This window comes from Ctenopharyngodon idella, chromosome 11, assembly GCF_019924925.1.
Source record: "Ctenopharyngodon idella isolate HZGC_01 chromosome 11, HZGC01, whole genome shotgun sequence".
NCBI classification, from domain to species: domain Eukaryota; kingdom Metazoa; phylum Chordata; class Actinopteri; order Cypriniformes; family Xenocyprididae; genus Ctenopharyngodon; species Ctenopharyngodon idella.
Window position 1 is genome coordinate 6,382,259 of NC_067230.1, and position 19,840 is coordinate 6,402,098.

The 19,840-nt window shown below is 34.6% G+C and overlaps 1 protein-coding gene across 3 annotated transcripts; it reads right to left on the reverse strand.

Moving 5' to 3' along the window:
* Positions 1 to 1,935: 1,935 nt before the first annotated feature.
* On the reverse strand, positions 1,936 to 19,251 carry eogt (EGF domain-specific O-linked N-acetylglucosamine (GlcNAc) transferase). Of its 3 annotated transcripts, none has more exons than XM_051913104.1 (16): positions 19,165 to 19,251; positions 16,917 to 17,148; positions 16,627 to 16,727; positions 14,420 to 14,528; positions 14,102 to 14,196; positions 13,854 to 13,958; positions 12,700 to 12,806; positions 12,501 to 12,604; positions 9,339 to 9,431; positions 9,178 to 9,249; positions 8,824 to 8,910; positions 7,517 to 7,585; positions 7,266 to 7,327; positions 7,064 to 7,183; positions 5,101 to 5,203; positions 1,936 to 2,938 (listed from the first exon to the last, which is right to left on the reverse strand). In XM_051913104.1, exons 2-16 carry the CDS (start codon positions 17,112 to 17,114, stop codon positions 2,792 to 2,794), a joined length of 1,572 nt encoding a protein of 523 aa, XP_051769064.1. In that variant the 5' UTR covers positions 17,115 to 17,148; positions 19,165 to 19,251; the 3' UTR covers positions 1,936 to 2,791. The 3 variants fall into 3 exon arrangements, with proteins under 3 accessions (XP_051769064.1, XP_051769065.1, XP_051769062.1); XM_051913105.1 differs by having other exon boundaries at positions 16,917 to 17,144; positions 19,165 to 19,239; XM_051913102.1 differs by lacking the exon at positions 19,165 to 19,251 and having other exon boundaries at positions 16,917 to 17,753.
* Positions 19,252 to 19,840: the final 589 nt, after the last annotated feature.

The window sequence follows — 19,840 nt, forward strand, 5'->3', positions numbered from 1 at the left end:
CTCTTCAAAGACAAGGGTTTCCTCTTTTTGTGACTCTATATATGTTTTGTTAGGTTTTTCCAGCACAAGTTTGTACACTGTAAAAAAAATTCCATTTATTTTAACTTAAAAATTAAAGGCAGCAACTGAACTTAAGTTTTTAAGTAATATCAACTTAGTTGTACAATTCATTGCAACTTAAATTATATTAAACCAACTTGAATCTCTTATAATCTCTCATAAAATTGCTTATTTTGATGAGTTAATGTAAAAACATATGTTGCCATGACTTACTGATCATATCATTTTTTTTCAACTTACTACTGAAAGTTAGATATTTGTATAAATAAAAATATAGAAATAAATATATTTAGTGTCATGACCTTGAGTAAAACAATGAACTAAACCTGTCAACCCTGTTACTTCTTAAAGGCACAGCTACAAATACATTTTAAAAACATTCAAATTTAGCCTGAAACGACACCATGCACTTTATTTACTTTTATAATAATAAAATAATCATTTAAATTAAGAAATTGACTTCATAAATTACCTTTCCGAAACAGAAAAGACATACATTTCGAGGAACGACAACTATAATCATTAAGTTTCCTCTCCATACCTGCTGAAGTAACGCTTATTTACATGATGCAGTGTGTGTAGAGAGGATATAGGGTTTGGGAGCACATTTCTTCAGCAGAAGTGAGGGGAAGGAGGGCCGTAATAATTGCTCACTCCCAAACAATTCCACCAGTGACATCCCATTACTTTAAACACGACAAAATAAGGCCACCCGCGCGCGGAGAAAGAATTCACTGAATAAGACATGAAGGGAAAAGGCTGGCGTTATTAGCTGTGTAGGGTTCATCATTAGAAAGCAGTGAGACGGAGCATAATCCTTCACGCGCGCGACTATAGCTCTCCTGTTACTAGCAGTAATTACAGAGCAAGTGCAGCCCGCCGTTTGTAATAAACTGTCTGTGTTCGAGCACAGGCTACTCATTTAGCCTCTCTATAACAACCGAGAGACAATGAAAGCAACGTTACTTTATTATTTACCTCTGACAAGACGGTGCGTACAAGGTACAAGACTGTGGAAAACTCGGTGTGAGAAAGAAGAGCATATCTAAAGTGTTAAAACTATCGAAATTATTGTCCTAAAATTATATATAACGCCATGGATGGATTTTACAAACTTTACAGAGTTAATCATCTTACAGTTAGGATGAATGCAGCGTGTGGGAATGAGAAGGGACATCAGCGTCTGGTGGACGCTTGAATCAGATGATGCAGAATCATTAATGGTGTTATACCGCCATCTAGCGGCCATAATATACAAGTGCAAGAGCGTGTCAATGTGATTATTCTGTTATTCGTTACATTTTTTTCACGTCTCCATCGCCATCATATAATATTAATTTTAACATAATGGATAAAATATTACACTCACATTTTCTAAAGATGGAAATTATTTTATTTTATCACATTTAAATAAAAATGAGGGTGTTTTGTAAATAAATGTATTTTATGTCTCTGGGTGCTATATATAACATGAAGAGTTGGCAATTTATTAAGAAATTTTCCAGCTGTTTCTTAATTTTCTCCTAATTAAAATGTTTCAAATGAAAAATTGTTTTAACTGGTAATAATTTTATAGGTTTTTCCTGTGTCCTTGCGTCCCCTATTTGAGCTTTGAGGTCACAGAGATTAATGGCAGTGACAGCACATCTTAAACCAGTGCACTTTTGCTGTCAGATAGAGTCTTACATTATGAAACACAGAGAGAACAGCAGAAATGCCAAGTGCAAAACCACTGAATACCATTCTTGTAATGACTGATAAATTAAATATAATTGTTAAATATATAAATGTTAAATATAGTGATATCCATAAATAACGTTTCATGTATGTCATTATATCTCAATGTGAGAATGAAGAAATATCACAGACAAAAAATGTTTTAAATAGCTTCATTTCAGTTTCCAAATGCATACAAATACAAAACAGATGTTTTCAAAAACACTGAGTCCTAATAATAAAAAAAAATAAAATATCATGATAGGATTTCATTAAATACTTTGACTCAAACCAGAACTTAACATTCAGATCCTTTCCAGCAACTTTTGAAATGTTCAGACACATTTTAATACTGAAAGAAATACTTTATAAAGTGAAGCAATACCGAACACTCTAGTGAGTGCAACAGGACTGGAGTGTTTTGCATTTACATAATGACTACAAATTAAAAAGTAACTGACACTGTAATAAATATGAAGTCATCTCCCTTGCCTTAATGCATTTAAAAGCAAAATAAAAATGCTTTAAATGTGGTTTGACTGTCATAAAAAATGCTACCAATCTATGTGGGTGGACTCAACATTAGTTCAGTACCCAAAGGGGGGGGTGGAGTGCTGTCTAAAGGTGTCTTATAAACTGTATTGAAATTCAACCCATAGCAATTTTGAAATAAATCACAAAGCTGCACTTAAATCAGGTGTAAAAGTGTAGTCTCTATAAAAAGCCCACATATACCTGAGGGTAGGTACAAACCACACAAAATACATCAAAACAATACATCTTCTACTGAAGTGTGAGTCTTTTAACAACATACCCATCACCTCCATGTGCAGAATGTAACAGCTTCAGAATGTAACAGGATCAGAGCAGATGCTTTTTTCTGAAAGTAAAATGTGCTTTCACATATTAGCCATTTGCTTTTCGTTAGCATAGCTATAGGAGTATAAGAGTGCAGAGAGTTCGTAGGAGTGTGTTCATTGTTCATCCTTGCAGAAGATGTTCCATGTTTTACAGGCTACAGTTCATCTCGGGCTTGTTTTGCGTGCCACTCCGGGTGCCGGGTCACATGTTCGGCCGCTAGAAGGACTAACCGCATGAACTCCTCTACGTCAAAAGTGTAGTTGGTAAACTTAGGATGTTCCCCAAGAGTAGGGTGATGACCCTGAGACAGAACAGAATATTAGTAAATAATATAATATAATAAACACACACATACTATATCAACTAATATTTACAAACAATGATAACTACATTTGTTACAGTCTTTGTAATGTTACAAATGTTCATTGTTAGTTCATATTTGATCAGATCCATGAAATAATACTAACAGGACAAATACAACTTTTGATTTTTAATAATGTAATATATATATATATATATATATATATATATATATATATATATATATATATATATATATATACACACACACACACACACACACTAGTAAATTATAATAGATTTCAATTTATACATACATACATACATATATATATATATATATATACATACATAGTTCAGTCATGAAACTCTAGATGGCACAGGCTTTGTCTTAACGCAAGCTGATGATAATTACAGCATTAACTACTTGGCACAAGCTGATTGGTCCATGTCACTTCTGCAGCCAACGAGTTTGTTGCTCACACATTTAAATGGTTGGTTATATTCCCTATAGCAGTTTGCAGCGCACTTCAGAGTTCCTCTTAAACCCTCCACCTTCCCCATCTCCACCTGTATAGATCTGCTATGGGTTACTGATATATGCTATTTGTGCAGCAGCACTATGTCTTACTCGCAGCAGTGTGTCGGCGTATGTATTGGCAGTAGCAACTTCCTGTACTTGCTCTACAACAATAATCTACAGCAGAAGCAATTCAGCAGCAGTGTAGCAGATCTAGTCCACCAAGACCAAATACATTAACATTGTCATATCCATTACCATGCTAAAAATCTTCAGAGAGTTGTCATGATTGAAATATATACACTTTCACCGGCCACTTTATTAGGTACACCTGTTAGACTGCTCAATAATGCAGATATCTAATCAGCCAATCACATGACAGCAACTGCTGAATTTCAAATTGAGCATAAGAATGTGGAAGAAAGGTAATTTAAGTGACTTTGAACGTGGCATCGTTGTTGATGCTAGACGGGCTGGTCTGAGTATTTCAGAAACTGCTGATCTACTGGGATTTTCATGCACAACCATCTCTAGGGTTTACAGAGAATGGTCTGAAAAAGAGAAATTATCCAATGAGTGGCAGTTCTGTGGCTGAAAATGCCTTGTTGATGGCAGAGGTCAGAGGAGAATGGCTAGACCGGTTCGAGCTGATAGTAACTCAAATAACCACTTGTTACAACTGAGTTCTGCAGAAGAGCATCTCTGAATGCACAACACGTCAAACTTTGAAGCAGATGGGCTACAGGAGCAGAAGATCACACCGGGTGCCACTCCTGTCAGCTGAGAACAGGAAACTGAGGCCACAATTCGCAAAACTCACCAAAACTGGACAATAGAAGATCAGAAAAACATTGCCTGGTCTGATGAGTCTCGATTTCTGCCGCGACATTCAGATGGTAAGGTCAGAATTTGGCGTAAAAAACATAGTAGCATGGATCCATCCTGTCTCATATCAACGGTTCATAGTGGTGGTGGCGTAATGGTGTGGGGGATATTTTCTTGGCACACTTTGGGCCCCTTAGTACCAAATTAGCATCATTTAAATGTCACAGTCTACCTGAGTATAGTTGCTGACCATGTCCATCCCTTTATGACCACAGTGTATCTTCTGATGGCTACTTCCAGCAGGATAACACACCATGTCACAAAGCTCAAATCATCTTAAACTGGTGTCCTGAACATAACAATGAGTTCACTATGCTCAAATGGCCTCCACAGTCACCAGATCTCAATCCACTAGAGCATCTTTGGGATGTGGTGGAACGGGAGATTCGTAACATGGATATGTGCAGCTGATAAATCTGCAGCAACTGCGTGATCTCAGATCACTGTTTCCAGCACCTTGTTGAATCAATGCCACAAAGAATTGAGGCAGTTCTGAAGGCAAAAGAGGGTCCAACCCGGTACTAGAAAGGTGTGCCTAATAAAATGTGTGTGTATATATATATATTCCTATTAGAGAATTAAAATTAAATATATTAAAATTCTCTATTAGGAGGTACTAACATCACTCACACCGAATGTGATTTTGGTACTGTATAGGAATTCTGGAATGAAATGATATAAACTGGAATGAATCCAGGCAGCGGTGTACAGGTTTGTGTGTGTGTGTGTGTGTGTGTGTGTGTGTGTGCTCTCTTCACCTTATCCTGGGGGAACACTTTGTCCCTTTTCTGCCAAGTCATGTAATGGACTCCCCTCAGTCGGGCCAGATCACGGTAGCAGCTCTCATCTTGACAGTTGTACCTGTGGAATACAGAAAGAGGGATGTTTTATGTCCCAAACTTAGCAGGCAGTGGCCCACAAAGCCTCCGCAGACTCTGTTTGATGGATAACTGTTTAATTAGGCTGTATTTCACTGTCACACACACAGACACAGTCAGATGCTTCCCTCCTCCGTAACACACATTAAAAAGTACATTGTACAGCACAGAAGCTTGACTGCATCCACATGAGTGTTGGGTAGATGTATAACATGACATGGGTGTCAGATGCACACTGGGGAATATGTCTTAACACATCCAGATAGGTGTTGCGGAAAATCAGCGCTCTGAAGTGAGCTGTGATGTATTCATTTATCAGTAGTGAAGAGGAAGGAAACTTTTTTAAAGCAAGAAATGTCCAAGATTGATGGTTATCAGGGGCTAAGATAAAGATAAAAAAGATAAAGTCTAGAGATAACATTTTAACAATTTTAAGTAATTGGAAAACCTATAATGATTGACCATTTTGCTGTGTCAAAATGAAGTCAAGCTAACAAGAAAACACATCAGAACAACTAATGCATATCTTCTTAGGTACGGTGTACATATTAGGACGCCGTCACACCTCAGACTAAAAGGCTTCAGTCATTGGACAAAACGGCAGTTTTGGTGTCAGGTCTCGTACAATTAGGCATCGGACAAAACAACCTCAGAATAAAAGGCATCGGATGAAATGGACTCAGACAAAAAGGCAACAGACTAAAAGTCATCAGTTTTTTTTTTTTTTTGGCTATGATTTTTTATTAATCCCATCCCAATCTTTTTTCAGAAATAAAGCCATTTCCTTGGTAACCTCTGTACACAAAGCAGCCGTGCTTATAACAATGCAGTCTAATAGCTCGAAAGATTTTTTACTTCCCTTATGAAAATTAACCATGGTTTTACTACAATTAAAACAAAAAACATGGTTATTGTAGTTAACCATGATAACCACAAATTAACCATGGTTTTGCTACACTATAGTTCATGGTATTTGTAGTAAAAATATTGTTATAAAACAAATCATAGTTACCACACTTTTACTATATTAAAACCATGGTTAATTTTCATAAGTGTCCACAATAGTTTGCAATGTGTTATTTAGCTAACTTTTTATACATGCAAATAAAACTAGCGAATAATACAAATTTACAAAACAATTCGATATGTTTTATACAACTTAGTGTAGCATTTAACAGTTAATAAAAACAGTTTAATAAAACTGCGAGCATGTGACGTCACAACATTGAAGTCAGTTTCATCTGATGCCTTTATGTCTGATGCCGTTTTGTCCGAGTCCGTTTCGTCTGATGCCTTTTTATCTGAGCCTGTTTTGTCTGATGCCTACTTGTACGAGACCTGACACCTGACGTCGTTTTTCCTGAGACCTAAAGCCTTTCAGTTTGAGGCGCGATGCCGTTTTGTCCAATGACTGAAGCTTTTAAGTCTGAGGCATGACGATTTTTTGTTGTATGACTGAGGTGTGACGATGTCCTAATATGTACACCGTACTTAGGATTTCCGTCAGCCATGCTAATATCTATGCTAATGCTTCTCACATTTGTCATTTATAACTCAAAATATATGTTTCAGTTTTAGGTTTTGTTTCTAACTTTTAACCTTTTTGGTTGTGTTAATACAATCATGTTCAAAAATTCTGCAAATGGTATAAACATAGATTAAACATGGTACTAAACTGCAGACTGTCACCAAAATAACTGTTTAAATAAACTCTGAGGGTTTTAAAGTGCCTCTAAATCTTAAAAGTAAAGTGGAGTAAAGTATTCACATTCCTCAGACTGACAGCTCTACAGTACAGCATAGCTGGCCACACAGATCACTTAGAAAGCAGAGAGTTACATACAATTCAAATATGACGGCCCAGTCGGGAAGAAAGAGGAGGTGGGTCAGTCCGGCTCCATGCATCCCAATGAAGATATCAGAGTTGTGTGTGACGTGGATCTGCTCCAGAAACGGCATCTCTCTAAGAATACACACCAGCTTCCAATCATGCAAACACCAAAGAAATCACTACATTTAAAAACAACAAAGACTGAATAACTCACTTGAATTTGTAATCCACCAGCTTGACCTCGAATAAAGGCACAGTCTTCAGGGCATTGATAAGCTGCACACACACACACAGCAGGGATTCAGAGGGTGATTAACGAGACCTCACACTCATGTGGACAGAGGCCAAGTAAATCGAGGCTTTTTACCAAGCAGGGGTCTCCAGCAAATAAGAGTTTAAATGGGCAGTTAAGGAAGCAGAGTGATAAATCAATGATGAGCAAAGAGAGAGAGAGAGAGCATTCACCTCCTGCTGGTTTATTATCCTACGGTACTCAGTGCTTCTTGCCAACAGAGTGACACGGACTTGGCGCTCCTGACAGGGCAGAAGGACATCACAGATTTCATACATATTTCAACACACATTTATATCATAAGCTAAATATTTTGTAACACATATAATTCATTTTAAAAATACATTCAGACATGAGAATGAAAATTAATTTAATGTAATGTAATGTACATAATATGTGTGATAAGAAAGAAGTGGGCTCCCTCATTGACAGAGACCATGTGAAGGAATAAATTGTACAACAGTGCCATCTAGTGGTAGATGGTATAATCATGACAATGAATAAACTATTATAAGTGTAAATTTAATCTAAACATTATTGCTAATCTTCCTACACAAAAGCCTGCGGCAAAAATTATTGAAACTATAGCTATAATATTATAATTTATTTATTAAATGTATAAGGATTCAAATTAATTTATTATTTTAAATATTTATTTTAATATATGATTTTATATTATTTATAATAAAACAATAAATGATAATACAAATTATAAAATAATGATTTACTTAAATGAATAATAGATAAAATTAATCTAATATTTAAAATAAAACAAAATTATTATTATATAAAATTATAATTTAATAATTATTTATTTAAATTGATAAGAAATAAAATAATCTAATATTTAAAATACAATAATAAATAATATAATATAAAATTAAATTATAATTTAACATTTTTAATTTAATTATTTATTTAGAAGTCTGAGAATTAAAATAAATTTTATATTTAAAATAAAATAAAAAATATGAAATTAAATTTAACTAATTATTTACTTAAATTAATAAGAAATAAAATAATATTTAAGTTTAATTTATAAATAATAAAATTAATAATACATTCAATTTAATAATTATTTATTCAAACTTATAAGACTTAAAAAAAATTAAAAAAAAAAATTTTTTTATATCTATATGTGTTTAATAATGTCAGGAAGACAAAAAAAATATTTGAAAGAGGAATTTCACAAGGAGGTTATGTGATTTTATGAGTATAACAATTTCAAAATTAGCGCAGGAAACAGTTTAGATAGTGCATAAATTATATAAACAATATATATAAACAATTTATGCACTATAAAAACTGTTTCCTGTGCATATTTTGAAATTGTTATGCTCATAACATCACATATATATAAATTTATATATATAATAATAGCTCATTCAGAGAGTATGACTGTCTCTCCATTATTAGAATAAAGGAATCAAATCATAACCAGTATTTGTACGTGTGTGTGTGTGAGTTCAAGCATGTTTACCTTCGGTCCATCTTGTGGGATTTTGAGTCGATAAAGGACATGCTGGGAAAATGCCTTGAACAGCCCCTCGCTGTGGCAGTCAGAGATCTTCAAATTACAAACATCTGTCAGTTAAATCGTCTCTACATGTCATTTGCACACAGAGGGCAGAGGCACACAATCATTAATATGAGGATGATTTGAGCGACAGCACCAGATGAGTTCAGTCTCACACAAGGCAAATATTCTATATCACATGCACAGCATCCACAGATGTCACACAGAGATGCATTAACATAGACAAGAAGACAGCAGATGAACATGATGAGATGAACAAATGCTAAATGGGGAAAAAAAGAAACAGAGGATACATACAAGAGGGGTGTTGTAGAAAAGGCCATATCGCATTCTTGGAAGGAGAGAGAAAAATGCGTCTCTAAAACACACCTGTGAAAAACACAAACTTTTAAATAGCACCAAAACACTCAGATGCTGATAAAAGTGTGAACTAGTGATGTGGAGCAAAAGTATTTTACCCTTTTGGAGTCAAAGTTTTTGAGGTGAATGATGTCATAATGTGTGAAAGCCTTCCACGTTTCACTGAACAGGTCTCCATATCCATACACACTCTGACAGACAAAACAACTCGATTAATAGATTAAAGTTTTTTTTAAGTCCCCTTGCATTCAATAATTTTGTCCCTTAAAGGGTTAGTTCACCCAAAAATGAAAATTCTGTCATTAATTACTCACCCTCATGTCGTTCCACACCCGTAAGACCTTCGTTTATCTTCAGAACACAAATTAAGACATTTTTGATAAAATCTGATGGCGCAGTAAGGCCTCCATTGCCAGCAAGATAATTAACACTTGCCCAAATGCCCAGAAAGCTACTAAAGACATATTTAAAACAGTTCATGTGACTACAGTGGTTCAACCTTAATGTTATGAAGTGACAAGAATCCTTTTTGTGTGCCAAAAAAACTAAATAATGACTTTATTTAACAATATCTAGTGATGGACGATTACAAAACACCGCTTCATGAAGCTTCAAAGCTTTATGAATCTTTTGTTTCGAATCAGTGGTTCAGAGCGTGTATCAAATTGCCAAAGTCACATGAACCATTGAAATTTTGAAACATTTCGAAACACTTATGACATAACGAAGCCTCGTTTACTGAAATCACGTGACTTTGGCAGTTTGATACATGCCCTTTAGTAGATTTCTGGGCATCTAAAAGTGTTAATTATCTTGCTGTCAATGGAGGCCTCACTGAGCCATCAGATTTTATCTTAATTTATGTTCCAAAGATGAACGAAGGTCTTACGGGTGTGGAACGGCATGAGGGTGAGTAATTAATCACAGAATTTTCATTTTTGGGTGAACCCTTTAAAACTTATCTCTTTTTGTGACAAGTTTTTTCCTCTGAAAATAATTTCTTCATGCCTTAAAATAGCTTGAATGTAACGTCTACACCCTTGCTTCGTTTAGTATACGCGATTTCATGAATATTCATATTAGTCCCCGCCTCCACTCAATCACACCAGCTCAGAATACCTGATCCACTCAGTCAACTCTATCAAACGCTACATGATGGCAAGTGGAAATATTGGTTTCATTTAGCCATATGTTACTTTGAACCTTTGGACCTTTGGTATTGACTGATGAATTTCCACATGGTTTGTCTTAAAGTATATGTATACATACTGTATATAGCTGTACACCACCTAGATATATAAACACCACAGGGGTCTTTAAAATGTAGTAGTAATTGTAACTGTATATAGTCTGTTTATTGAAGGTACTTCCATATTAAAAAGTTAAATAAAAAAGATTTCCAGGTGAACACAAAATTGACATTGTCAAGCTCCAAAACTGATAAAAAATACCAATTAAGTATCATGAAAGTAATCCATGTGACTTGTGCACCAAATCTTAAGACATACACTATCAAAAGTACTGTGAAAATACAGTGAAATTGCAAAATGTCAAAAATACAGTGAAATTGCAAAATGCCTTCTATTTTCTATTTTAATATATTTTAAAATGTAATATATTCCTGTGATGGCAAAGCTGAATTTTCATCAGTCATTACTCCAGTCTTCTGTGTCACATGATTCTTCAGAAATCATTCTGATATGCTGATTTGCTACTGAAGAAACTTAATTTATATGAAAAATCTTTTGTAAAATTATAAATGTCTTTACTTTCACTTTTAATCAATTTAATGTGTCCTTGCTAAATAAATCATTAATTTCTTTTTTAAAAATATTATTGACCCTAAACTTTTAACCAGTACTGTATGATAGCTTTGTGAAACCAAATATCATTCACCCTTCTGCATATTCAAAATAGCCATCATGATTTGTCAAAAGACATGTAATATCCAATTAATTCATTCAAACAGGAATTAAAAGTCATTACCTTACCTAAACTTATCTTCTTAACTGGATTGGATTACAGATTCTAATCCTTAATTTTCTTAATCTCTCTTAATCTACTATTGAATCTGAAACCCAAAAGGACCATGCAAAGTCGACACACGTTCACACAGCAACAGAATACAGTTGTCACTCCTGTATTTGAGTCCTTAATACGGTTCACACACAGATCAGTTATTTACAGGATGACACGCCGTCATAGTGACAACAACCAATCACATTACTTTCCAGTGTTGCATGAACGCAATTGGCTAGAACTCACACGTCACCTTTAAGTCAAGTCAAGTCACTTTTATTTATATAGTGCTTTTTACAATGCAGATTGTGTCAAAGCAGCTTTACAGTGATAACAGGAAAATAAAATGTATATAAAAAATAAATGGAAGCAAACTATTAGTTGCCTGTGGCGTCATACAGTGCGAGAGAGCTGCACAAACACGTGCCTGCCATGTGTTGTGGGTTTTCATGTGTGGTATCGGTAACTTACAGCGACGGAGATGTTTCGTGTCATCTGAAGGTTTTAGATGCAGAAGCTGTTTACGTCAGTTTTGTTCTATACGCGACTCAAATGCTTCACTCTCCACACAAAAATAAACACTGCTGTAAAGATCTGATGGATGAACTCGTGACTCAATTGGACTCTTGTCATGTCAAAAGTGATAAGACTTTTCAGTTTAATGGACGTCGCCCATCTTTAATATTACGTTGGTCACTGTCGCTATTGTTGAGAATACGGGCTTGACTCCTGTTGCCGGTTCATACAGACAGTATCTGAAACGCTATTGTAAGTTGCTGTGTGAATCGAGACTCACACCTTTATGTAAATGCAGTTGTCAGTCCCAAAAACTGACCGTGTGAACGTAGATTTAGACAGTTACAAACTTAATTCTGAAGTACACACATATATAATAATATTACAAGGTGGATTTTATTTTGCATTGTCATTCATTCACATTGTTTCATACCTCTTTCTCCACACCCCTTCATTTTCCCTCTTCCTCACCCTTGAAATACCAGCATCTGAACAATAGGCAGGATAACGTTTTCTCGTAAGTCACTTTATTTTCAGCCCACTGTTTCTTTTTTTATCTCTCTTTTAGGAACCGCACACCTCCTCAAACTGGCAGATGGTTTAAACAACAAACCTTATGTGGGTGTTTGTGAGAAATTCTCTCTAAACCCTCATGGTTGATGATTTTCTGGATGACATATTAGAAGCAAACAATGTTTGTGTGTTTGAGAGAGATGAACACTTACTGTGTCCCACATGACGATGTTTATGTCACGACTGAAGGAATTGTTGAGGTGTTGCGAGATGTAGAGGTTAACAAAGTCACAGAAATGATGGTACATGTTCACTCCTGCAAAAGACAAGCGAAGCATGCACGTTTTCTAAAAAACCTTAGCCTTTGTGGAGACTAAACAAAAAGCTCCTTTGCTCACACAAAAAGATTACCTGCATCAAGCTTCATGAAGACGGTTGGTCTATCAATTATAACATCACAATGGCCATCGTCCAGGGGGTGGAAGTCAAGCTCTGAGTATGTCTGCAATTCAGCAAACCTGAGAGAGGGAAAAATGAGAAGTTGTCTTGACATGAACATAAAAATCTGTTTTTATACGGACCCTTTTCACACTGATTATGTTGGTCAGAAGAGAGAAAGATGTCCGATATGCTATCACATTCTGTGAAAAGGGTCAATTTTCCTGCAAATAAGCAGAATAGTTCATCTAAAAATGACAACTTTGTCATCATTTACTCACCCTCAAAACTATTGAATGGATTTAAAAAATAGGAATATAGCTCACAAGTCATATGGGGCAATTTTATGCCACTTTTTCGAGGAGGCAGCCATTGATCACGGTCTGTTTTAAGGTAAAGAGCAGCATGAACATTTTTTTAAAAATATCTCCTTTGGTAAACGACAAACAGTTTTAAATGGCATAAGGTGAATAAATGATGACAGAAATTATATTTTGGGTGAATGTCAAGAGACATTAGCAGATATATTTCACTGTTCAAATGTTTGGAATCAGCAAGATTTTTGAAAGAAGCCTTTTATGCTGACCAAGACTGAATTTATTTGATTAAAAAAAAAACACAATAAACTGTGAAATAAACTTATTTAAAATAAGTGCTTTCTATTTTAAAAATGTAATTTATTCCTGTGATGCAAAGCTGAATTTTCAGCATCATTACTTTAGTCTTGAATGTCACATGATCCTTCAGAAATCATAATAATATGCTGATTTGCTGCTCAAGAAACATTTATCATTATTATTATTATTAATGTTGAAAACAGTTGCATTTCTCAACAATTAAATAAATTTATTTAAATAAAAATATTTTGTAAAATTATAATATTTTATTGTCACTTTTGTGCAATTTAATACATCTATAAAAGTAAAACAAAATAATAAAAGTATATTTTTTTCAAAACAAAAAAAAGAGAAAATCTTACTGACCCCAAACTTTTGAACTTTAGTTTATCAATCTAAGTTGCTATTTGCAACACAGTAGCAAATGATTTGCAACACAGGTAAAGAAATACAGTATATTAATGCAATAAATATCCATAAAGTTTTTTATTTTGAAAATGAGTTATTTACCAAGACTGAAGAGGACTCTTGTGTGTCCCTTCTGCATCTAGTGCTTTACTATTAAGGCTGCAGTGACCACCGATCTCACCCTTTTCCAGGAAATCCTCTTTATACCTGCAGTGACATAGAGGAAAAGAGATAGAGAGAGAGAAAGAAAGAGAGCACATTTAGACAGGAAGCTCTCGCAGTTCTTCCAGGAAGAAAACAATTTTTACAGAGTTTTTCATTCTCCAACAACCCTAGAGGGGGTCACTGACCTCTCGTGACCCCTGCGGGGACTCCTCAGGTCCAGGTACAGATTTGTGGCCATGCAGAACCGCATATGACTGGAGCACTTCAGAGAGGAATCGCCCTTTAAAAAAAGTTTCAAACTTGTATTTGCAAGTTTGTTCCCACTATTGTTTGGACATGTTGAAGCAGTAACATTTAAAACTTCCCTTATGTCTTAAGCTCAGTGTTCATGCTCAAAGCTCTGGAGGTGAGCCAAGAACTTTACCACGGTAAAGACGGAGCAAATGAGTTGACTTGGTGAACAAAAAGCACAGAGGAAGGTGAGGTAGAAGAGGGAAACTCACAGGACTTGACGGCTTGCACAATGTCTTCATCTCACTGAGACGCTCCCTCACATAGCCAAAATCTGCCTGTTTCCAGAACAGCTCCTGGGCAGCCTGAATAGAGCTCGCCCTAAAGAAAGAAGACACACAGTAGCACTGTTTAGAGTAGCAAAAAGTAGTCTTTGTATTGAATATGAAGTCATAAGAAGTGCTCCTTGAAATGCTTGAGTGACACAAGGGGAAACAGGCTGTGTTCAAATATTAGTAACTTGTGTTAGCTTATAATAGCACTAGATTAAAAGAACACAATTTGCTCTCCACGTTAAATAGGGATTGCAGTGCAAATTGGGAAAATATGTGTAAGACACAGGTGCAAAAAAACAGTTCACATGAATCTTCAACGAGTGACAGCAGTGACATACTGTACTTCATCTGAAAATATTTAACATGTTCTTCTGTCACAATACAGTACATTAGTTAATGCATTTTTAAAATGTCAGGTTGTATTTATTAATGTTAATTAATGCATTATGTATCAAGATGAATTGACAATGAATAACCAGCTGTATATTTATAAATTAACATTAACCTAGATTCATATATACTGTAAAAAAATGTTTAATTGTTTGTTAATGATAGGCGTATTTCATGTAGTAATTATTAGCGAAAGAGAACTCGCACGCGCTGTGAGGAGATTTGTGTGTAGGCTACTCATCCGAAGCGCGTACACGGAGAGCCGCGTCAAAGGCTCTCGCGTAAATTCTCTTTCAAGACTTGCACCTAAACGGACAAATTCACACAAAAATTATGCCAACACGCCCATCTTAGCGAGTATCCTAACAAACATAGTAGGTTATGTCTTAAGAGAAAAACGAGACAGACAACGCATGTGTATCAGTGTACTGGATCTTTGAATTATGTCTTAAAGGGACAGCAGTCTAATATTCCTGCTCTATGAGTTTTAATGTTAATCGAACGACAAAGCACGAAGAAATCACTCTTGACTGAATAGCTTTTGTAACTTCAATAATGTTTCATCTTTATTTAACTATTCAAATAAGATTATATGCAGTGTTATTTTATATTTGATTACTTTATTCAATTTCTGTACCTGAAAGCTGCTAGATACCTGAAAAACCTTTATTTTATTTGTATCTTAGCTCTCATGTATTTATTTGTCCTGTTTCTTGTATTTAGATTATTTGTTTTTATTTTCTTTATCTTTATTTGACAATTGTCCTATTTTTTACTGAACATAGCACATACCGAACTGTACCGAAACCGTGACCCTAAAACCGTGATACAAACCGAACCGTGAGAAATCTGAACCGTCCCACCCCTAATGTGTAATTATCACACATATTGGGGTCAATTAATTAAATTTTAATGAAAAAATGTGAAAAACAGCGTCAAGAAATTAATAGTTTTATTCAGCAAATACACTATAAATTGATCAAAAGTGAGAGTATAGACATTTACAATGTTACAAAAGATTTCTATTTCAGATCAATGCTGTTCTTTTGAACTTTATATTGATCAATGAATCCTGAAAAAATATATTCAGAAGTGAAAGTGTTTTCAACATTGGAAATAATAAGAATTGTTTCTTGAGCCCCAAATCAGCATTTTAGAATGATTTCTGAAGGATTATGTGACACTGAAGACTGGAGTAATGATAAAATTCAGCTTTGCCATCACAGGAATAAATTACATTTTAAAATATTAAAATATAAAAGTTTTTTTTAATTACTAAATTAAAAAATAAAAACAAAAATAATTAAATAATTACTGTTTTTACTGTATTTTTTATCAAATAAATGCCTTGGTGCGCAAAGAGGATTCTTTTAAAAACCTTAAACAATCTTACCGACCCTAAGATTTTGAACAGTAGCAAATATCTGCTAATACTGCTTGATATTCAACCAAAAATATAATATGTGCCAACACTTACTAGCCTCACGTCGATGTCATTCCAAATGTTTGTCATCCACAAAAGAAGATATTTTGAAAATAGTTCATGCTGCTCTTTTCCATACAATAAAAATAGACTACCTTCACCAAAAAGTCTTATAAAAGTGTCCCACACAAATTCTGATCTTTCAGTAGCTTTGAGGATGAGTAAATGATGAGTTTTCAATGAACTGTCTTGGGGAATTAGATGGTTATGAATAGTGGGAAAACATAAAAGTGTTAAAGAAATATGTAGGTCAGTGAAGAAAGAAGCGTACCATCCTGAGTCAAGACTGGTGCACACAGGATAGCTGAATCTGTGCTCAGCGGAGCAGCTCTTTTCATATCCCCAGCAGGCCTTCTTGAGCAACAGAGCATCCTGTCACAGCCAACAGAGACACAGAGCTAAGAGAACATCTCGTTTATAATCATCTAATAATAGTAAAGCATATACACAACACTGGAAATTAGTGATAAAGCTATACCAAAAAATTGCATGACAATATCCCACTTACTTCTAACCCAAATTTAGCAGACATTACATAAGAAACAAGAGGAAATAGCTTACTTTAAAAGGGCAAAGCGGGTCTTCCTTGCAGAGTTTGGCCAGTGGTATGTTGTTGTGCAGAAAGAATGGAATATGCTGCTGAGGCAGCGCCAGGCTGCTGTAGTCCAGCTGTGGCGTGCGGCTGCTGTTCTGGACGCTGTCTGTGGCGGAGATGGTTTTATAAGTGCAGACCAGACACAGAGCTACCAGCAGCAGCATAGTCCCTCAAGCCACATACAAGGAACCACACTGGCTCTCACCACCAACAATCATTTATGAGAAAGACAGAGAGAGAGAGAGAGAGAGAGAGAGAGCACAAGAGTGTTTAGAGAAAGAAAACTAATGGTTTACAGGGGAGGACAAACACCAAAGCTCTGGAAGTAACAACAGTGTGGGAACCTGCAAATGAACGGATCTTACTCCATGTGAAACTCCTACCACAGGAAATATTAGTGACCTTTTTCCTTCAATTGTTTAAGCAATAAGGCCAGGATTGAGGGAAATTAATAGAAAAACAAGTGAACATTCTACAGAAATGATGGCCATGTATGTTCTCTGATAGGGGTTGATAACTAATTTTGAACCATAACTGTGGGGATTTCTATATAAAATCATTCTGAAATTCTATTTTCTGATAAGATATATAAAAGTTCATGAACTATTTCTACTCAATCATAATGCCTGCCTCGGTTTGTTATTATTTTTCATGGCATTTCTGCAATGTACCTGAATGGAATCAGCCAAAATACATTTAAATTTATATTTAAGTAAATAAAAATAAAATAAACCTATAAATTAAACTGTTACTGTGTTGCTTTGTAGTTAGTGATTTTTCAATTTTTTTTAGACATAAAACAATTTTTTTGTACAATAACTTTGAGCAACAATTTTGAATATTTGAGCCAGTCAACAGCAACAATATCTGTAAAATTTACTAAAATGTAATCACTTTTCTACCACGCTGTAGAAAGGGTTCATATGATGTTACTACTTCTTAAGTATTTATTAAAATTAATCAAATATTAATTCAATACATTATGTCAAAATTACATTGTTCTATTATTTTAACTGTTGGATACAGTCGAAGACCTCTGATGTGGGACAGGCCAAACATTTGATGTTTTAAACTACTTTTTTTTCATGGTAGATAATTTTATATTAGATAATAGTTCAGCAAATAATCACAATCACAACATAAACATACGATTTGTGACTTTAAAAATAAGTAATGGGACACTAAAATGGAATGTGCCATTAGCTAAAGTGATCTGTCGACGTTAATAAATTAACATCTAATAAAAACGAATATTTTATCTTTAATTATAATATTTAGGTAGAAGCTGTGGTGCTTTTTTGCTAGGGGAAAAGACTAACTGCTTTCCTGCGTTGCCTTGTAATTATGACAATGTAATTACAGATTATTACATAATTAAAAACCGTGGGAAAAAACACGCCCACAGTGTGCAAATGTGACTGGAGAACTCCAAATTAACCTATTAATTGAGCAATCTTTGCACAAATCACCACGACAGTTATAGTTAACGTCAAAATACTACAATAAAACTCGTGGAATTACAAGAGCTGTGTAGTAAAAAGATGTTTAACACAATGACAGACAAACTTCTGGTATCAATTGAAAGCATTTTTAATTACTTATGATTTACAGTAGTAAAAATTGCGTGAGTAGGCTAACTTTATGATTACCACGCGATGTTGAACTATTAGGTTCGTCACTTCTAAATTCAGTGTCTAATGCGATTTGTCTAGACAGGACAGATCAAATAGATTAACAAAGACGCACTGTATTCCAATCCCATACGCTTCATGGAGCAGCTCAATTAAATGCCCTACAGAAGAGTAAATGTGCCATACTGGATTCTTGTCCAAACTCTGTATTCCTGTCCATACATGGGAAAAGTTAGTGAAATCTACACAAGTCTGCACAAGTTTTTTATTATTTTTTAAAGGTAGCAGTCAAACTACAGAGCTGCGATTCCCAGATACACACCACGATGCCCAAATGACATATAACAAAAATAATAATAGTACAAGCTGAGGTGGGGACCGCAACAACCGAAAAGACTTGACACGTTGCCAGGTTCAGAGGCTCTTACAGCTGTCCCACCATCAGTTATATCAGCTGCCTTTACCAGCGCTTAAACACATATACCCACAAGAGGAAATTAACTTTGTTCCGACTTCTAGTAGTTCTGAGAAAGTTAAAATGAATAGTCACAGTGCTAACAAAAAATAATAATTATATGCTTACCTCCTTGGAGAAACTAAGGATAGGCACTGGGAGCATTTAGGGATGCAGTCGCCATACTACCGGAAACCATCAACCGGCATGTGTTACTGTTAGGAACCGCACGAGGGCGCACAAGATCATCTTAATTTTGTATTTAGTAAGCGGACGTCCAAGAATGCTCAGTAGTAATTAACAACAACAATATATTCGTTACTTTATAACTAAAAATAATGTCTGTGTAATTATTTGTCATGAATAAAGCTGGAAAACAAATTAAAGCAGACACTGATAAATAATAATAATAATGTGTTTGTTACTATTTAATTAAAAATACCTTAGTAATTATTAAACATCAGAACCATAAATACAGCTGGAAAATAAATGGAAGCAGAGATTAATAATAATAATTGTTGCAATATAATATTAAAAAATATTTAGTAATTATTTAACATTAAAAACAATACAGCTTGAAAACAAATAAAAGCAGAAATTATTATTAATCCTTATATGACTCTAAGTAATATCTTAGTAATTATTAAACATTAAAACAATAATAGACCTGGGAAAAAATAAAAGCAGAGATTATTATTAATACTTCTACTAATAATAATAATATATTACTATAAGTAATATCTTAGTCATTATTAAACATTAAAACAATAATAAAGCACGTAAAAAAAAAAAAAAATTAAAGCAG